Below are 20942 nucleotides of genomic sequence, written 5' to 3'. Positions count from 1 at the left end.
CATTCTAGAAAGATTTCCTGACCAATGTATCAATAATCATTGTATTGCCATATCGTCAGATCATCGTTATCGTGAGCTTTGTATCGCAAATCGTATCGTGAGGTACCAAGAGGTTCCCACTCCTACCGGACACATCACTGAAAAGCCTCAGTGTCCGTCCTAAAACCGACACAGTCGTGTGCCGCTTCACAATGGTTGAAAAACACTGCACTATAAAATGCAGAAAACATTGTTTTAATTGCAGTGTAACATTGTTTGAATGAAGCATATCCAGAATCTATTTACACACACACACTGACTAGATAATGAAATCCATTAACAAAGGTGTACATCAACCTGTAAATTATTCAACTCCTCTCTTGTAGCCAATAAATAACTTCTAATTTATCTGAAAGCAGTGCTATCAAACATACCTCATTAGGTAATCTGATTGTGTTCAAAACTCCGAAATGACCACAGTTTGAAGAATGATTAGGAATTTGCAACGTTTTTTATTCGACGTTTGAAATCGTACTCACTCTCCCGAGGCAGTGCTGACTGATTAGCATCTGAATAGGCATTAGCATTATGAGCATGGAGCCTGTCTGCGGCTTCTCAAATCCTCTGAGTAATAATAGCTGATGGCCATTGGAGGGGTAGAAAACTAGAAATAAGGCAACACTTGGGGGTCTGACAGTCGGAGCCCACCGCCGCTACATGGAAAAATATCAAACATTCCGTAGTGCACCTTGGTGGGGCTTAGGGCGGAGTTGCACCCAGGCTAAAAGTGAGACTTTTAGATCCTAAGGAAGGGGACCATGGTCACTTGAAAGGAGCAGAGAGTGAGCAATAGGGGGTTGTCAAACATAGCCTACTGGCACTGGTGGCTCCCATAATGACATATCTCCTGTATCAAAGGGCCCAATCATAAAAGTCACCAAAAAAAGAGAAAAGTTGGCATCGGCCACCTGCTGACATTTTGCTCATTATTTCTATCTCTGGGACACGAACAAGGTTGATGTGAGTTAAATAGAAGATGAAAGTCATATTATCTGGACATTGTGACAGATGTGAAATACCATGTGTTCTTGTTGCTGACACTGCTGCTTGATTCTTGATACTTGCTGTGATAAGTTGGTGATCTGCTGAATTTCAATGAGACATGTTCCACTAATGGGCCTAAAGATTAAAATGAAATACAGCAGTAACTCCACATATGATCCTTTCAACATCCGACGTAAAATTGAAGTTGTGAAATCAACATGGGTCCAAAAAAGGTTAGTGCAGGTGGTGAAAAAAAGGAAAAAAGAGAGGCTTTAAAGCTTTTTGAGAAAAATGTACTACTAAGAGTACCTTTATAAAGCCATACTTTTTTACTTTTACTTGAGTAGATTTGTGAAGAAGATACTCATCTCTTACTCCGTTACTTTGGGCTCTTCATTCTACATATTAGATTTTACTTTTTTTCCTGCCAGAGACACCAACTGTGGCTCTACCACTTTCACCAATGAAGCATTGCAACAATAATCACACGACTCTATTATACCATTCAGACTCAAGCTTGCCGTTGACGCCAACCTGTTCAACCATGTGGTGTCTTTAAAGCACCGTTAAAAAAAATTAGGATTTGACAGAGGACCGCTGTCAACATGACTCAACGTGTGGATTTTAACCTCTCTCCCAGTTTTAATTTGGCAATAATTTACCATGGAAAACTGCAGATAACTTTGTGCTAAGAAAAAAAAACATCGTAAGCAGTTACTTACAATGTTACTCACTACTTGAGGATGCTTTTCACCAAATACTTTTTTACTCGTAGTTGAGTACATTTTTCAGTTCAATATTTTTGTCACATGACCTTTTCCTGTCTTTGTCATATTTACCTCCCGTGACCTCCACCCACCTCCACTATACGCCATCTAGGCCGACGAGAGTCACTTTGCTTGGCTTGCACACCGGCAAAAGTCGGCCTCCTCGCCTAGATCGCAATCGACTTTTTTGTACACGACCTCCATCCACGCCAATGTTTGCCATTTAGCTGGCCGAGAGTCACTTTGCTCAGCTTTCTCGCCTCGTTCTCCATTGGAAATTTCAAATAAGATCCAATCAGTTGCATAGTAATGATAATTAAGATGTTGTCGAAAAAGCAAAGAAAAGGACCAAGTAAAATGGCATGAAAAATGACATTCTGGCCACTATAACATTGTTTTACAAACAAAACAAAAAACAAAAAAACAAAAAAAAAAAACAATATTTAAAATGGCAATAAAGTAAGCCCACTAACCGAATTACCAATGTTAGTATTGGCACTAATATTGTCATTTTTTCCAAGGAAAACCGACTTAAGACCTCTGATTTGTTTTAGTCTGAGGGCTTTTTGCTAAGCTATACTAGCGTGGCCTACTCATTTTCCCTCTATTTGTTACTTACATTGATAAATTCCCGTTTGCTCATGTGCGGTATTAAGAGGCCTGTTATTTCCGAAGCTGCTCATCCGTCATTGTAAATGGACAGCTTCTCTCAGTGCAATACTAAATTGGTCAATTAAAGCGGCAGTGGGATTGAATTAAGCCCCAGCCTCTGATCTGGCTCAAAAGAAGGGGCCTGCACTGGAAACGATCGCTTTAAGTGTGCACCTAACAAACAAGTTGCTCTGATTGATTGAAATGAATCCATGTCAGGCTTTGATGGATTTCTGTATGGGCTCCCTCACCAAGCTGTAGTTAAAACTATTATTTTTCATGTTGATAATTGAAAGAGTGGCTATCATTTCACACATCGTTGTAATATATTCAAGAGCTAATGGGGAGCACGCTCAAAACAGTTTAGACATACTGTACATTTGGCAGATGCTCTTCAATACATGTTTGAGTCTTATTTTTTATGTTTGAAGCTTGAAAGTATGTATTAAATTTAGGGCTGCAGCTATTGATTTTTTTAGTAGTCGGTTAATCTATGAACAATAATAATAATAATAATCGGACTAGGAACAGTTCATGCGTTTATAAGATGTAAAACAAATGCTTGCAAAGAATTCACGTTCAAAAGAGCACTAAATGTGAACACAAAATAAAATTGCTAAGTTTTCTTCAAGCTATGTAAAATTGCACTTTCATTTAAAAAGAAATCGAGTTTAGTCTCAAACAGTATTAAAAATAAATAAATAAATAAATGAGGATCTAGGTACAATAAAATAATAATTGGCTAACTTGCATAGCTAAATTCCGCTAGCTTAAATGATATAAAATTTAACCACGGGTGCACGATATCCATTTTTTGAAATTGATACCGATATCGATAACTTCCTGCTCCTCAAAGCATATACCGATATCGATAAACTATAATAAATATATAATTTTTAAAATATATAACCTGAGTTTTTGAACACCTGGAGGTTTAAAAAAAAAAAAAAAAAAAAAAAACTAGTGGTAGATTCAACATAGATTGCCTTTGATCTCACCAGATTTTTCATAATGACATGAACAATACAGTGCGTTTCACTTCTGCACTGCCCAACAGCCAGCTAAAAATTAATGCACTTCCATAAACCACAAGGCTTGGTCTTTCTTGCTTTTATGGGAAGACACTGGTCTTAATATTGTGAAAGTACAACAGAAAAATACACATATTCAATACCGAATATACAACAAACTGCACAATACACTTATATACACAACTATTGTATGTATAGCATAGCACACCTGTTACACAACAACTTATGAAGTTCTGTACATATGACCCTTCACCACAGAAATAAACATATGTTGCACATCCATATGTTTTAGTAAACATAAAATACTTCAATATATTTCCGAGGCGGAAACGTAACAGAAAGCATTCACGATTGTCAATGCTACCGCTAGACACCGCAATATGTAAGTGAATGAGCTTGTAATGTGAACCAAACTGTAACAAAAAACAGATGCAGCGAATTATTCTGACCAGCAGGTGGGAGCAATGCCCCGCAAATGGTCAACTGATTTCCCATACTAGTGTTTAAACTGTAAATCCAGCACAGTACATATTATCGGTCCTATTAATAATGGTATTGGATTTATCGGAAAGACGTCATAATTCCTATTATCGGACCGATAATTATCGGACCAATAATTATCGTGCATCAGTAATATGAACTAAATATGAATGCATAAAAGAATCTACGTTGGTCTTGACAGGGAGCAGTTGGATTCAGCCATGTTAAATGAGTTATTCCAGATTTACTCTTGCCATTACAGCTTAACCTTAAACACTATTAAAACAAATAAATACATGAGGATCTAAGTACAACAAAAGAGCAATTGGCTAACGTGCATAGCAAAAGTCTGCTAGCTTAAATGCTACAAAATACTAACATTTTTTACAATACGCTAAAAAAATCGTTCAGGCAGATATTCCCATAAAGAACAGCTAAATATACAAATGAACTAAATTACAAATGCATTAAAAAAATTAGCTTAGTTGGCTGGGATAGGCTCCAGCACCTCCGCGACCCTCGTGAGGAAAAGCGGCATGGAAAATGAATGAATGAATGAATGGTCTTAACAGGGAGCTCCTGTATTCAGCCATGTGAAATGAGTCATGTCATATTCACTGTTGCCACTAGAGGGCAGTGTATTCACCCAATAAGATAAAACTAAATCCAATCACTTTCCAAACAAACCATTATAACTAGAGATGTCCCGATCGATGCCTATCGATAGGCATCGATCGGGTCCGATCACATCATTTTCAAAGTATCGGAATCGGCAAAAAAATATCGGCCATGCCTTTTTTTAATATATCTATTTTTTAATTAAATCGTTTTCTAATTGTATTTAACGTTACAGACATAATATGTTACACTCATCCAGAGTCTTTAGTTTAGGCTTAAGGTAGGGTTTTCCAATTTATCCCAATAATGGCGGTAATTAATTTTTTAAAAATTGTATCACGTTAAAATGTTTAACGCAATTAATGCATGCACTGCACGACCCACTCACACATTGTTGCGCTCAATCTGTAATGGTGCCGTTTTACCTATATAGAGAGATAAAAGGCAGCATAGAATAAGTAGAGTGAATTTTGGCAGCCTTTTTTTAATTGGCTAAAGCCTTACAATCCCTCTCCCTACGATTAGAAATATCATGGGAAGCAATAAGGGGACGCAAGGTAGCAATTGATCTTTTTCTTAACACCTTATGTTATTTCCCAACGCAGAGAAGATATATCAATTGGTAGCACTACGCACAGTCATGGTTCCACTTCCCATCATGCATTTGGGCATGGCTACAGTATCATTTACTGAAAGCTCAACAAATACACTAGATGGCAATATTTAGTCACAATATACAAAGTCACAAGTCTTTCTATCCGTGGATCCCTCTCACAGAAAGAATGTTAGTAATGTAAATGCCATCTTGAGGATTTATTGTCATAATAAACAAATACAGTACTTATGTACTGTATGTTGAATGTATATATTAGTCAGAGTTTTATTCATTTTTTTCTTAATGCATTGCCAAAATGTATATGATCGGGAAAAATTATCGGGAATGATTGGATTTGAATCGGGAGCAAAAAAGCAATCGGATCGGGAAATATCGGGATCGGCAGATACTCAAACTAAAACGATCGGGATCGGATCGGGAGCAAAAAAAAACATGATTGAACAACCCTAATTATAACGCGACTCTCATTAAACGAATTCTCGAAGCAGCAAAATTTTATTCGAAACTCTTTTCTAATCGAATTACTCTAGTTAATCGATGAATCGTAGCAGCACTAATAAAATTCTGTGTTTTGTTACATTCATGCACTACGTGCATTATAAATCATACATTCACTTGGTAACAGGCATGCAAAAACTGTTGTACAGAGACAATGTGCATTGAAGACAAAATACTTTAGGGAGCTTTATAATAAAATGAAAGTTTTATTTGTAGACTCATATTGGTTACATTAGACTTCTGGGTTTGCATATAAATGAGGTTCTGTAAAGTGGTAATGTGTCTCAAGGGCTGAAAATGGCCAATAACCTGAATCTTTTTTGATGAACTGTGCACTTGAAACTGTCACACACTACTGTTAGTGTCCCCTCACATGTTAACACATTTATAGCTGCCTCGCAACTTTCAGGCTAATATTTCATCCTTCCCCATGATACCCCCACTGAGCCCCGCAGGCTACACGTTTTCCTCTCCCACGATACCTGGCGTCTCCCCGTCTATCAGGGAAATCCACCTGCTTTTGATCTATGCTCTTTTCCCTCTCCAATCATGTTCTTTCAGCCTGTCTATCTGCACCTCAGTCCCGTTTGAGCAGGTGAATTAAAAATGGTGGAGGCACCATAGCCTGAGGATGAAAGAGAGCTTTAGACAAAGAACACAGGGAGCGTTTTTTAAAAAATGGGTCTGAGGAAAATGAAAGGGATGGGAGGCATGAAATGATGGAAGCACAGAAAGAAAAACTCCTGCCTAAATGGATACACAGAATTACACAACAGAGTGAACATGTTGCGAGGAGAATCACTGAGCTCTTAGTGGTAAATAGGGCTGTGCTGGGAGAACGATGTGGCACGGAGAAGGTTTTTTAGACCAGGTCAGGCAAAGTGCACAATTGTGTGACGAAAACATTTTATTAAATGATTTGGAGAAAAAAAACAGTACAGTATAACCACCTCTGTTTAGAATTGAAAGAGAATTGAAGAGTCAAAAAAGGCAATGAGTTAATAGAGCCATTTTATCTTGTTTTCTAGCTGTCTCTCCTGTGTAAATGGATCATTCCCATGCTACTGGTGCAAGTATCGTCACATGTGTACCCAAAATGCGAATGACTGCTCCTTCCAAGAGGGACGAGTTAACATGTCAGAGGTAAGTTTAGTTCTAAATATGTACGTTTTACAGTCTTTGTCCAATTTTTTTGTATCTCCGTTTGTCTTCTACCCTTGACACATGTGTTTGACACTGTTAACACATCTACAGTGGGGCAAATAAGTATTTAGTCATCCACTAATTGTGCAAGTTCTCCCACTTGAAAATATTAGAGAGGCCTGTAATCGTCAACATGGGTAAACCTCAACCATGAGAGACAGAATGTGGAAAAAAACAGAAAATCACATTGTTTGATTTTTAAAGAATTTATTTGCAAATCATGGTGGAAAATAAGTATTTGGCAATACCAAAAGTTAATCCTCAATACTTTGTTATGTACCCTTTGTTGGCAATAACGTAGGCCAAACGTTTTCTGTAGCTCTTCACAAGCTTTTCACACAGTGTTGCTGGTATTTTGGCCTATTCCTCCATGCAGATTTCCTCTAGAGCAGTGATGTTTTGGGGCTGTCGTTGGGCAACAGCTCCCTCCGCAGATTTTCTATGGGGTTGAGATCTGGAGACTGGCTAGGCCACTCCAGGACCTTGAAATTCTTCTTACGAAGCCACTCCTTTGTTGTCCTGGCTGTGTGTTTGGGATCATTGTCATGCTGAAAGACCCGGCCACGTCTCATCTTCAATGCCTTTGCTGATGGGAGGAGATTTTCATTCAAAATCTCTCGATACATGGCCCCATTCATTCTTTCCTTTTCACAGATCAGTCATCCTGGTCCCTTTGCAGAAAAACAGCCCCAAAGCATGATGTTTCCACCCCCATGCTTCACAGTGGGTATAGTGTTCTTCGGATGCAATTCACTATTCTTTCTCCTCCAAACACGAGAACCTGTGTTTCTACCAAAAAAGTTCCATTTTGGTTTCATCTGACCATAACACATTCTCCCAGTCCTCTTTTGGATCATCCAAATGCTCTCTAGTGAACCGCAGACGGGCCTGGACATGTACTTTCTTCAGCAGGGGGACACGTCTGGCAGTGCAGGATTTGAGTACCTGGCGGCGCATTGTGTTACTGATAGTAGCCTTTGTTACTGTGGTCCCCGCTCTCTGTAGGTCATTCACTAGGTCCCCCCGTTTGGTTCTGGGATTTTTGCTCACCGTTCTTGTTATCATTTTGACGCCTCGGGGTGAGATCTTGCATGGAGCCCCAGATCGAGGGAGATTATCTTGTATGTCTTCCATTTTCTAATAATTACTCCCACAGTTGATTTCTTTACACCAAGTGTTTTACCTATTGGAGATTCAGTCTTCCCAGCCTGGTGCAGGTCTACAATTTTGTCTCTGGTGTCCTTTGGCAGCTCTTTGGTCTTGGCCATAGTGGAGGTTGGAGTGTGACTGACTGAGGTTGTGGACAGGTGTCTTTTGTACCAATAATGAGTTAAAACACATGCCATTAATATGGGTAACGAGTGGAACCTCGTTAGACCTCGTTCGAAGAAGTTAGACCTCTTTGACAGCCAGAAATCTTGCTTGTTTATAGATGACCAAATACTTATTTTCCACTGTAATTTGGAAATAAATTCTTTAAAAATCAAACAATGTGATTTTTTTCCACATTCTGTCACTCATGGTTGAGGTTTACCCATGTTGACAATTACAGGCCTCTCTAATTTTTCAAGTAGGAGAACTTGCACAATTGGTGGTTGACTAAACACTTGTTTGCCCCACTGTATTTAAGAATAAGTAGGTAGGTAGTAGGTATGCAATTTACAGTATTTGAGCTAGAATATATTATATTACCCCATGATGTAACTACCTTTTGCATAAGTACTATTGTAGCTCGTAGAGATCTTTACCCACAATTTAATCTGTCGGAATATTACCACAACGCTCACCCCCTCTTTAGTTTTTCCTTACATATCTCTGCTGTGGGTGTGTCTGCATTTCTAATGCAACAGCTTGTGTGTGGTGTTGTAATAACTCTTTGTAGCCCATAAAGCCATAAACAGGCACGCAATGAATAAACGCTTGTGAAAGACCTGCGTTGGTTTTACATAAACAAATGTTGCATTAGCATAAAAGCTAATATCAATCGTTGAGAATAGCTGCTTGCACATGGAAAATGTAATTGTTAACAACTGCTCAAATTTTTACAAATATATTAGCACTGTACTCAAAGTGTTCTTCTACTTATTTTTTTTTTTTAATCTCGTGAATGATTACAAAGCACAGACAAAATGACAGCCATGCCTTCATTTTATCTGATTGATCCCACACATACGAATCCTATCTACTTATGTTTGTACTCTCCCTGTTATCTCACCATAGATTAAAACCTTGTTGGCTAGCCTGTTACACTGGCCTTTATTAATTGGTCAACCTTTATCCAATTACTTGCTCCTTTATCTCCCCCTCTAAACCAACTCCACATAGAATCTCAAACACTAGCATGCTCAAGCAGCGCTTCAGCCCTTATCCGAAACAACACACAGGCGTAGACTTCATGCCTCATGGAGCTGACGTTAGCGGATTAGTGCACCCATCTGCAAGACATGAGGAAAGCGTTGGCTTGCGCACTCTGAGCTGAGAGAGGCCAGAGGGGCAACGGATGGGTAAACAGGAAAGTCCTGCAGTGATGATGGGAGTAAGAAGGGGGGGTGTAAGTAAACATACAAACTGAGGTACTAGTGAATGCCAGGTTATGGGGTTGAAGGTGTACATGTTTACATGAATACAAATATGGTGAAAATTCTGTTATTGAACACACTCAAATGTTACCTTTTAAAAAGTCATACTTGTTTGAAAGTAATTCCACTATAAGTGAGTGGTATCCCATTAATATCATTCTTAATGGGAAGCGCGGACTTGTAGACTTGCACAATTGTTCTCTTTTACTCAAATGTCTAATTAGAAACACATAAAATATTGTCATTGATTTAAATATCTATAATATTTAGTACATGTTTTGAACTCAATCGGACGCCATGTTTTAAGCGTACAATGGACGCTCAGGGTGATGACGTAGATTGTCACTGTCACTCGACGAATACTACCGGGTTATTGCAATTTCTTCTACGCGGCGAGACATCCAACACATGCGCCCATCGGTTAAAAGTGGCGAGTACTTACTATTTATGTTTTTATTGAGTCTTTTATTACCTTTTCATTGCCTCAAAATACTTTTTGCATGTGTTTCCCTCTCATACTTTTTAGCATTGCGTTGTGGTAGCTTTAAAGCAGACTGTTGATCTGTTGACTACATTAGTCGCGTAGCATATTTAAACCACCCTTATTTGATATTACTACGTATTTTCTTAAGGCATCTTTAGTATGTTCTGTCTGTATACGTCTAAACAAAACAAGCTGAAAGCGCACGGTAGTACTTTGGGTGTCAAATTTGCCTCTTGTAAGACGTTCAGCCTTTGTAGCACATTTTGGCAGAACACCATTTTTTCTTCCCTACTGGCTTCTCGTCTCATCCCATCATGTCTTTCCTGTTCATTTTGCTTCTGCTGCTCGTTTTGTGAAATATCGACAGTGCTGTCATGCTTCTTATGGTTCCTCTTGGGTTGAAATTGAAAGGGTTGAACTGATGACATGTTTATGTTGCTAAAATCATACTCTGGAAGCCCGGCAGCCATGTGACGTCACGGCCCTGCGACATCAACAACAATAGCGACCTACTAGTTAAACTCATTTTACAAATTGTATAAAAATGAAAACATTAAGAGGGGTTTCAATGTGAAAATATTTAAACTCATAATAACGTTTATCTTTTAAGAACTAGAAGTCTTTCTATCCGTGGATACCTTTAATCGTTCCAGTTAATTGTAGAAAACTGAAAGTTAAGATTCAGATGACAAAATCCAGATTTTGTTTGATTGATATAAGGATTTTGGGAAAACGTAATTGGTACATCAAAAAACAGATATTTGCACAATGCTGAAGACCGTCGATGTTCTGCAACCCCCAATGTTGGAGCGATATGCTGATTCACAGAACTCACTTGACGCTCATTCAAACATTTCATTTGTGTCTTCCACTGTGCGTGTAGTTTTTGCCAGCCCTTTTAATTTTTGTCCTTTTCTTAGTCTTTTGGACCAAAGTACGTATTAGTCTTAATTATATTTTAGTTATTTCGAGATATGTTCGTCTTCGTGTAGTTTTATTCGACGAAATATCATACAAATTTAGTCGGTCACTCTAATAAATTTTTGTCTGTAAGATTCAAAAGTTTTAGTCTTAAAACAAATGAAGATTTACAATAATTTTGAATGAACATAGACGAGCACATATTGCAGTGTTTACAAGGACAACACCAACTTTGTGATAATAATACACCCTCAGCAGAAAAAGCAGTACATTATTTTCAATTGAACCCACATAGAAGTTGTCCGAGCGTTTCAGAGGAAGCTAATGCTAACTCAAATGCTATGCTAACCAGTGTTGTTTTTTTTTCAGCCACTTTAATTTTCGTCTTAGTCTTATGGACGAAAATACTTATTAGTCTTAGTCATATTTTAGTCATTTCAAATGTGTTTGTCTTCGTCTAGTTTTAGTCGACAATTCGCAAAATGTTTTCTTCTATTAACTTCAAAAGTTTTAGTCCATGAATAAATATATAAATAAAAGGATTCCAACAATTTTGAACGGACATGACAGACGAGCACATAACTGTGTAGTCTACAAGGACATCACCATTTTCATGATGATAATTCACACTGCACAGGAAAACAGCATATTATTTGATATTAATTAAACTCATCTGGACACCACGAACTGTATGTAAAATGTTTTCCTAGAGTTTAAGAAGACACCGAGTCACTGGGCTAAATGTTAATGCTAACCCAAACGCTATGCTAACGCTACAAAGTTAAGTGTGTGATGATCACTCAGCACAGACTTTTAAAGACTAAAGCATAATGGCATATCTAGCCAAGATAAGAAAGGGAAACTTACCAACCGACACCTGACACATATGTTTCACAAAATGAGACGGGAATCGGCGCAGGCTTACTGACCCGGTGAGTAAGCGCGTTTGTGTGTAGGAGGCCCACCACGTCACATGAGTGACACAACCAAAACACTGCTAAATACGTTCTAAATACACATAAAATAAGAAAATATCACACATTGTGAATTTATGACTGAAACCTGGGAAATTTTCATCTCGTTCTCGTGTTGTCAGACGACAACTGGGATCCATCTCATTGTCTCATTTGTCTCCCAAGACACATTTTCAGCGCGTCATCGTCATGAAAAAAATTGTTCATTGATTCATTGTTCATTATTGCAAAACTCCAAGATGGCCAGTAGCACAAAATAACTTCAACAAAGTAAAAGAGACAAACATACTGAAAAGGGGATGGAGAGATTGAGGAAAGAGGCAACTGAAACAAGGGAATATGACAGACGATGCCATGTGGAATAGGGGAGACCTCGTCCTAGAGTCTCATTGGCCTAAGAAACCAGCGTTCACACGCTCCACAAGAGAATCCATCATCTCATACCCACACACACAACAACGAAGCTCTGTGTCTTTCACGTGTTAAAGTGTAAACTCTGACATTGACAGGAAAGCACACACACGCGCACTCATCCATCATCCTTTCCCAAGCTGCCATATCCATTAGTTGCACTCTCTGTAGCTCAACTGGTACACTTCTTCCTGTAGGCTAGACTTATCCATCCCTTCTCCAAGGCCCATCTTTTCTCTCTCTGTCTCCACCAAGAGCCTCATTCACCCCTCCTTCCTCTCTCACCTCTCCTTTACCTTCCGTCCTCTTGACTGAGCGTGAGATTTGTGGAGGTGGAGAATGAACGGTTGTCACCTGAGCTTGTCTGTCTGAGGGATGGTAAGCGTTTACATAAATGTACGTATGCACTTTTAATTTCCCGTCCCCTAAAACCCTGACATGATTGGTAGTCTTAAACTCATATGTTTCATTTACTCCCACATACTTCACCCGGCCTATTTTCTGTCTATGCCCACAGACATTCCCTTGCTTAACGCTATAATTCAGTTTTCCACTATGCTAATGAAATGCAATCATTGCATTTCACTGTGGCTACATTAACTAAACAGACAGTAAATGAACATTAAAAAAATGTAGTTACTCAAGTGTCAACACTTAATGTGTTTATTCCAATGTTTTCCTCATCGCTTTTGCAGTGTGCTACCATGGCAACATAAACATCCTTCCTTTTTTTACTCTGCAAAACATGCATCTTATCCATGAACTTTTTGTTTAGTGAATTGTGTTGTACCATATTTTGGAAAAGACATGATAGAGAAATCGAATTTTTTTGGCATCCCCTCTAATTTTCGTTTTAATCTTTGGGCGTGTCTATGCGTAGCAGAGTATTTGTCAAAAAGAACTTGTTCTATGGTTTGGCCTATCATCCACAGTAGGGCTGTAGCTATCGATTATTTTAGTAGTCGATTAATCGATGAACTAGTAGTTCAAATAATCGAGTAATCGGATAAGGATAATAAAAAATTAAAATACCTGAGCTGAGCCTCAACCGGTACTAAAAAAATAAATAGATAAATAAATAAGAATCTAAGTGCAAAAAAAAAAGAAAAACATTTGGCTAACTTACATAGAAAAATCCGCTAGCTTAAATGCTATAAAATTCTATCCTTTTATTTTTTTTCTTCACTGCTCTTAACAAATGATTCAAACACATATTCCCACACACACAAAAAAAACAAAAAACGCTAAATATACCTATAAATTAAATTACAAATGCATTAAAAAAACATTAGCTCAAACAAAAACTTAGCTAATGTTGGTCTTAACAGGGAGCAGCTGGATTCGGCCATGTGAAATGAGTTATGTCATATTCACTGTTGACACGAGAGGGCAGTGTATCCACCCAAATCAATAAAACTAAATGCAAACACTTTCAAAACAAACCATTAAAACACCACTTTAAACGAATACTCGAAGCAGCAAAATTTGATTCGAATCTTTTTTCTAATCGAATTACTGAAGCTAATCGATTAATCGTTGCAGCACTAATCCACGTGCACACGCACATTTGGGGCATTAGAAAGAGAGTTCTTAAAAACTCCGTCCAAAGTGAAGATGTGCGAATTCTGCGTTTGTAGCGCCATCACGCGGACACTGATAACCGAAGATTTAACTGAGGAATTGTCACTGACTGCGACAAACTTTGTTCCTACGTCACACATGAGACCAATGTTTACATTTGGAGTAAACATGGATACCTTTGCAGTGGTTTTAGATCTAAATTTATGACAGACATTTTTTTCTTCCATTTATTTACCAACTCTTGCAGTGCTTCATATTGAAGAACACATGCAAAGTTTGGGGGTATTATGGACAATTTTTTTTTTCGCGCGTTGTTCTGAATGTACTTAAAAATAAATGAATGCGGTTGGCTGTAGAACCTTTTATTTTTTTCGACAAACGTGCTGGTGTAGACGTAATTATTTTTTCCGGAAGTATTAGGGCAGGATCCTCGGTTTAAAACAAACAAACAAAAAACTCTGCTAGCTGTAGACATGGCCTTAGCCTTTTGGTTAAAAATACTTATTGGTCCTAGACCCATTTTATTCATTTCAAAATGTATTTGTCTTCGTCTCGTTTTTGTTGACGAAAACTCAAACCAATTTAGTCTACCTTGAGTTGACGCAGACGCCAAATATTTTCGTCCGTGAATACCGTATTGGCCTGAATATAAGACGGCCCTGATTATAAGACGACTCATTTTTAAGACTCTAGTTTGAAAAAACACTTTTTGAACACCAAATTATTTTTTATACAGAAAATAATTACAGTACATCTGAAACAAATGATTATAACGATATATTTGAGAGAAAAAGCATGTTATTTTTCGTCATTCAAATCTTAATATCTGAACATTTACCGTAATTTCCCGATTATAACGTGCACTTTTTTCCCCCAAAATCAACTTGTAAAATCATGGTGCGCATTATAAACATGGATATGGACATGGACATAACATGGATGGAGACAGAAATATATATATATAAAAACAGATTTTTTTTTTATTGACACGGCCACGTTTTGTTGAAGAAACGTATGTGGCGATTCTTTGCCGACCGTTACGGAATTTAGTTCCGAATTTAGTTTCTTGAACTCATTTGAGTCAATGTTTATTGCAGCTCCGCAACTCGGACCATAACAAACGTAACAACACAGACTTCCTGTGTGTGTCCGTCAACTATATCTGTCCCTCGGGAAACTCAAACCCAAATAACAATAGTTCCTATTGTTACTGTCGTGTCGACAGCGCGGAGCTGTCTCGGATTTCCGTCTTACGTTCTCACTTTCATTTTACCGTATCAATCCATGGAAGAAACATTTATTCATCATGATGAAACGAGCAAGTTATACAGCAGCCTTTAAAAGAAAAGTCACATCTGTTTTGTTTTCTCCTAGATTCTGGTAAGTTGGAGAAGTTGTCAAATCATTTTATTACCGTAAATATTGTCAGTTAATGGTAATGTTTTGAACTACCAATATGCTATGCTTGTGCTGTGTTTCACCAGTCGGTAAAATGACATTTTTGTATCTGTACACGAGCTCTGTTTTCTTGTATTCTTCTATTTATTGGTGCTAAAATTAGGGTGCGCGTTATAAATGGGTACAATAATTTTCTCTAGATTTTACAAGTAAATTGGGGGTGCGCATTATACACGGGTGCGCCTTATATTCGGAAAATTCGGGTATTTTCAATTATTTATACCCACCTGGATGCCACGAACTGTATATGGAAAAAAAAAAAGTTGCCCGAGAGTTTAAAATCACACTCTCCTCGCTAAATGCTAATGCTAACAAGAACACGTATGCTATGCTGATGTGCTAAATTGCGCTGAGTATGTGATGATCACTCAGTACAGACCTTTAAAGGCTAAAGCAGCAGTGCATATTCTCTTTTGCCAAGATAAGAAAACAAATCTTACAATGCGTTTTAAGACAAAGAAGAACCCTGGAGCCTGGAGAGGACGCTGGTGAGTGAGCGTGGGCGCAATACGTCACATGAGTGAGACAACCAAGCACTGCTACAATGCAGGCTCACTACACATACAAAACGAACCATCGTCAACATTTGACTGCAGCTATGGCGCATTTTTGTCTCGTTTCTTATTGTCAGACAAAAACGGACATTCACAGTTATGTTCCCACAAGACACGTTTTAAACTCGTTATGGTCTCGTCATCGTCATGACAAAATTGTTCGGCAACTAAATACTTTCGTTATCGTCTTTGTTGACGAAAACCACACTGATTAAAAAGTACTGTTGTTTCACTTTTGTGAACATAATGCAGCAAAAGAAAACATAGAAAGATAAGAATGGGTAGAGGAATAGTGAGGATGAAATGAATGTAATGAGTTGCATTTTCAAATCAAATATGCATGAATCAGCAATCCCCCTGATGACACAACAAGTAAATTCAGGAATTACAGAGCAACCAGGTGGAAAATTGCGTTACTTCTCTATGGGGAGAAGACATGCTATGAGGGGGGTAAAAAAGAAGGGTGGGTCTTCCCTGTAAGTTGCTCTGGCATCACTTTTACTATTCTCTTTTCTTTTTCCTTCACCTTATGTCACGTTATCTACCCCCTATCCCTGGAATGAAAAGCCACAACCCTTATGAATGTCAGGCATCGTATTAGCTATTTGGGCTCATCTATGTTAAGACATGCCTCAGTGTATGTTTGGCTCCAAAACACTGGTCTTGTTTGAGCAAACAAGGCAGGGCTTAATTGTATCCTGCCAGGGGAAACTCAGGGGGGACAGTGGATTCATAGTTATTTGTCCGCGGCAGAGATGTTTTTGTGCGCGGAACATAGGTCAGCTTTGTGTACTGCATTAGTAACACTACTTGAGATCTCAACTAGAGCCAGAAATGATTCTTGCCGGGATAATTTACTCAGAAAACCACACAGAGTTGGTGAATATTCAGCAATGACAAGTTCAACCTCAAACAGCTCTTCTTATCTTGCTAGCTAATGCCAGGATCTCGATTTACTCGCCACAGCTTTTGCTGTATTGTTCAAATTATTGTAATGCTATCTAGGGGTGTGACAAAATATCGAAATGGTGATATATCGAGATATTTTGTATCCCAAAAGGTCATCGATATGCTCCTGCCAAAAATCGAGATATCGTTTTAAAAAGGTGTCAATGTTTTAAAAAAAAAAAAAAAGGAACCAACAACTGGCTACCAAAATCTTCCACCATAATAGTGTCTCGGTTAAATTTAAAGCTGCCATTGATGGTGCTGGAAACCCAATCCATTTAGACTGGGAACGTTCGTTCATTCAAAACCAGAGCATTCACAGTCATTCTGTCACTTGCTGTTCATTTTTAGGGCATTTACAGGTCATTTCCTGGTGAGTCTGAGTCACTGCCTATTCATTTGGGTGATTCCCAGGTTACTTCCTGTTCTGTAACTCGAAATAAACAGGAAGTGACCCATAAAATACCCCAGAATCAACAGGAAGTAATTGAAAATCAACAGGTAATTGACCTTAAATGGCCCAAAAATACCTCATTGCCTGGCATTGGCTGCCACTAACGGCCATAGACGTTCAATCCGTTTGAAGTGGGAGGGATGACAGCGAATGAATGAATACCAGTTATTTTAAAGAGGGGGCGAAGAGCATAAACTGCTCAGCCTTGTCTGTGTTTTCCGCCCTATACAATTTTTGGGTTCTATATAGAGCTGAAACGAATACTCGAGGAACTCGAGTTTAAAAACTGATCCGAGTAATTTTATTCACCTCAAGGAATCATTTAATTTTGCCAGTTCTAAGCATCACATTTTGCCCGGACTACTTTTAATGCGGGACAACGCGCTGATGCCATTTGCGTAGAGGAAGAAGTAATTTAAAAAAAAAAAAAAAAAACCTTACTGCAGCCGACAGCCGCTACAAACTACGCCGATGTTGCTAAAAACTACACCTGCATGATGCTAGTGTGGTAGCAGGTAGTGTCCGATACGTCTCATAGATATCGCATGCATATAGGACTAGATGCGAAATGACAGACACAGCCGCGTCTGGGCAGCGTTAGTAAGCAGCCGCCATCTTTAAGCAGTAGATTTCTCGGCGCTAATAAATATAACGTTACTGTCACTCGCTCACGTAACGTTAGCCCTTCGGAGGGCTAGGTTTCTATTGATTATGACCACTGTCGATGCGTGGCTAACGTGTCTTACATACAGGCTTTATTCAATCTGTAAAAACACAGTGCTGTAAGTGATGAGGGTGTAAAATTAAAACATAATAAAGCTAACTGTCAGTTTTAGCTCAGTAGTCATTGCCGAATAAAACCCTAATGTGCCTCAATACAGCAGGTATCATACATTTATTTTTAACACTGCAAAAACCCAAAATCCTATCAGTACTTACAGTTTAGACTAACTTAAAACTTAACTAGAACTTAAAAATAGCTTGACACAAATGGAAATTCAATTGAAACACGTGGGAAAAACACGTAGCTTTCAAGTGATGTGTGTTATCAAGCGTAATTAATTACATTTTTAGGTAAGAAATATGTTTTGTTTTTTAATAAGATCTAGAAAATTTTTGAGTGAAAGCAGTGAATTTTTTTTCTAGTCACATCTGAGATGCAATTGTTGGCTGTTTATATTTATAATTGCTCTTCACCTAAAAATACATTTGTTTTATCCGATTACTCGATTAATCGATAGAAGTTTCAGTCGATTACGAAAATATTCGATAGCTGCAGCCGTAGTTCTATACACTGTATATATGTTCATTTTAGGGCTGCAGCTATCGAATATTTTAGTAATCGAGTAATCGACTGAAAATTCTATCGATTAATCGAGTAATCGGATAAAACAAATGTATTTTTAGGTGAAGAGCAATTATAAATATACATGACAAAACAAGACATTTCATCTAATCTTGAACCATTTTCAGTCAATCAATATCTTTATTTTCTATGTATATTGTTGAAAACAGCCAACAATTGCATCTCAGATGTAACTAGAATTGGAAAAAAAAAAGACTAATTCACTGCTTTCACTCAAAAAACTTTTAGATCTTATTAAAATATATATATATATATATACATATCTTACCTAAAAATGCCGTTACGCTTGATAACACACATCACTTAAAAGTTAGGATTTTTTTCCACGTGTTTCAATTGAATTTCTCTTTGTGTCAAGCCATTTTTTAAGTTCTAGTTAAGTTTTAAGTTAGTCTAAACTGTAAGTCCTGATAGGATTTTGAGTTTTTGCGGTGTTCAAAATAAATGTATGATACAGGCTGTATTGGAGCACATTAGGGACCAGTGCTACTTGGTGTTTTATCCAGCAATGACTACTGAGCTAAAACTGATAGTTAGCATGACTAAGTTTTTAATTTACACCCTCATGCTACCCACCCACAATGCTATGTTAAAGCCTGTATGTAAGACACGTTAGCCACGCATCGACAGTGGTCATAATTAATTGAAACCTAGCTAACGTTACGTGAGCTAGTAGCGACAGTAACGTTAATCTTATTAATTAGCGTTTAGCGCTCTTTATTAGCGCTTAGCGCTGTACTGCTTTAAGATGGCGGCTGTTTACTAACGCTGCCCAGACGCGGCCGAGTCTGTCAATGTGCATCTAGTTCAACATACATGTGATCTCTATGAGACGCATCAGACGCTACCTGTACCAACGTAGCATCGTGCGGGCTAGTATTTAGCAACGTCAGCGTCGTTTGTGGCCGCTGTCGGCTGCAGTAAGTTTTTTTTTTTTTCCTTCTTCCTCTCCGCACGTGACAGCGCGTTGTCCCGCATTAAAAGTAGTCCGAGCAAAACGTGATGCTTACAGCTGTCAAAATAAACGATTACTCGAGGTGAATAAAATTACTCGGATCAGTTTTTCAACTCGAGTTACTCGAGTTGCTCGAGTACTCGTTTCAGCTCTAGTTCATTTAGTCACTGAATCAGGGTTAAACACAGTTCACGCTAACACACTTAAAGATGCTTACATAGGCTACATATACCGGCTTCAGGCTCTGAAGTTGTCCTGGTAGACAGATGCTCACACTCTAAAAGTGCTCCTATCTGTTGCCAATTTTGCCAATATAATGTTGACGAACGACTTTGCTCCTTGACACTACATGAGAAGAGGCTCCATATAGTCTACGCTCAGAACAAAACACGAACACATTTTCTCTGTCTCCGTCTTTCTGTCTTTCACACCCTTAAATAAGCACATACACTTATAGCTCACAGTCTGCCCACACATTCTTGAACAACTCTAGAAATACTTTTTAACCCTCTCTCGCACACCCACACACGAACATACACTCACTACAGTATAGCTGAGCTGACAGGGCTATTTGCGACAGAGGTGTGAGCGACCCAGACCGTGACATTCTGGTTCACTCAGTTTATTCTGGCTGGTACTCACATACTGAACAGGGCAGGCACACATATATGGAAGCCAAGGCCACTTGAGGGGCTTCAATTTGTTTCTGCGCATAGTTTATGTGCAATCACACATGTACACGTGTGGCTGGCTCTTATCAGGGCACAGCACAACCAGCAGCTCAGGTCCATGAGGGTTTGGGAGAAGGTGGTCTGGGTCGGGGGATGTTAGTTGAATGATACCTGACTATTATTTCCTCTACGCCATTTGTCTTTCCATGATAACATATCATCTTTCCACATTCTTCATTTCCGTCCATTCTCTGAGCTGTGTTTCAAACCATATCATCTTTTAGTTGTTGTCATTGGATCTTGTGACCACCATTACAACGATTTTTCACTTATGTTTCGCTCATTTCTCTTTGCAGCTTCCTTCCCTTGTTTTTAAAAAAATATATATTTCACATAGCTTCTCATGTCAAACATCACCACAAAGCAATATACAATGGTACCTCTATTTACGGGATTAATTGGTTTTGGAAGTAGTTTCGTAAACTGAAAATTCCGTAAGTAGAGATGTGTTTTCCATGTAGATCCTCTAATGCGTTACAAACCCCCCAAAATTCAGACATAAATCTTTTAGAAAGCATAAAAATGCACCAAAACATGTAACAAATAAATGTTACAATTACATTGTTGCACAGTAAACATAAAACGAGAGTTGTGCACTAATGTAAAAACAAATCGTTCATTCACTGCCATCCCTCCCAC

General features: G+C 38.3%; 1 protein-coding gene across 2 annotated transcripts in view; it reads left to right on the top strand.

The window, feature by feature from the left end:
* Positions 1–20942, top strand: part of LOC130921934 (plexin-A1-like) — a 484623-nt gene that overhangs the window by 272387 nt on the left and 191294 nt on the right. For both annotated transcript variants that reach the window (XM_057846316.1, XM_057846315.1), the window contains exon 9: positions 6713–6827. In XM_057846316.1, the coding sequence (XP_057702299.1) occupies positions 6713–6827 (115 nt within the window). The remainder of the gene's footprint in view (positions 1–6712; positions 6828–20942) is intronic.

The sequence above is a fragment of the Corythoichthys intestinalis genome, chromosome 9 (genome assembly GCF_030265065.1).
Source record: "Corythoichthys intestinalis isolate RoL2023-P3 chromosome 9, ASM3026506v1, whole genome shotgun sequence".
Taxonomy (NCBI): Eukaryota; Metazoa; Chordata; class Actinopteri; order Syngnathiformes; family Syngnathidae; genus Corythoichthys; species Corythoichthys intestinalis.
The sequence above is the reverse complement of the archived record's forward strand: the minus strand, read 5'-3'. Positions and strand labels throughout refer to the sequence as shown.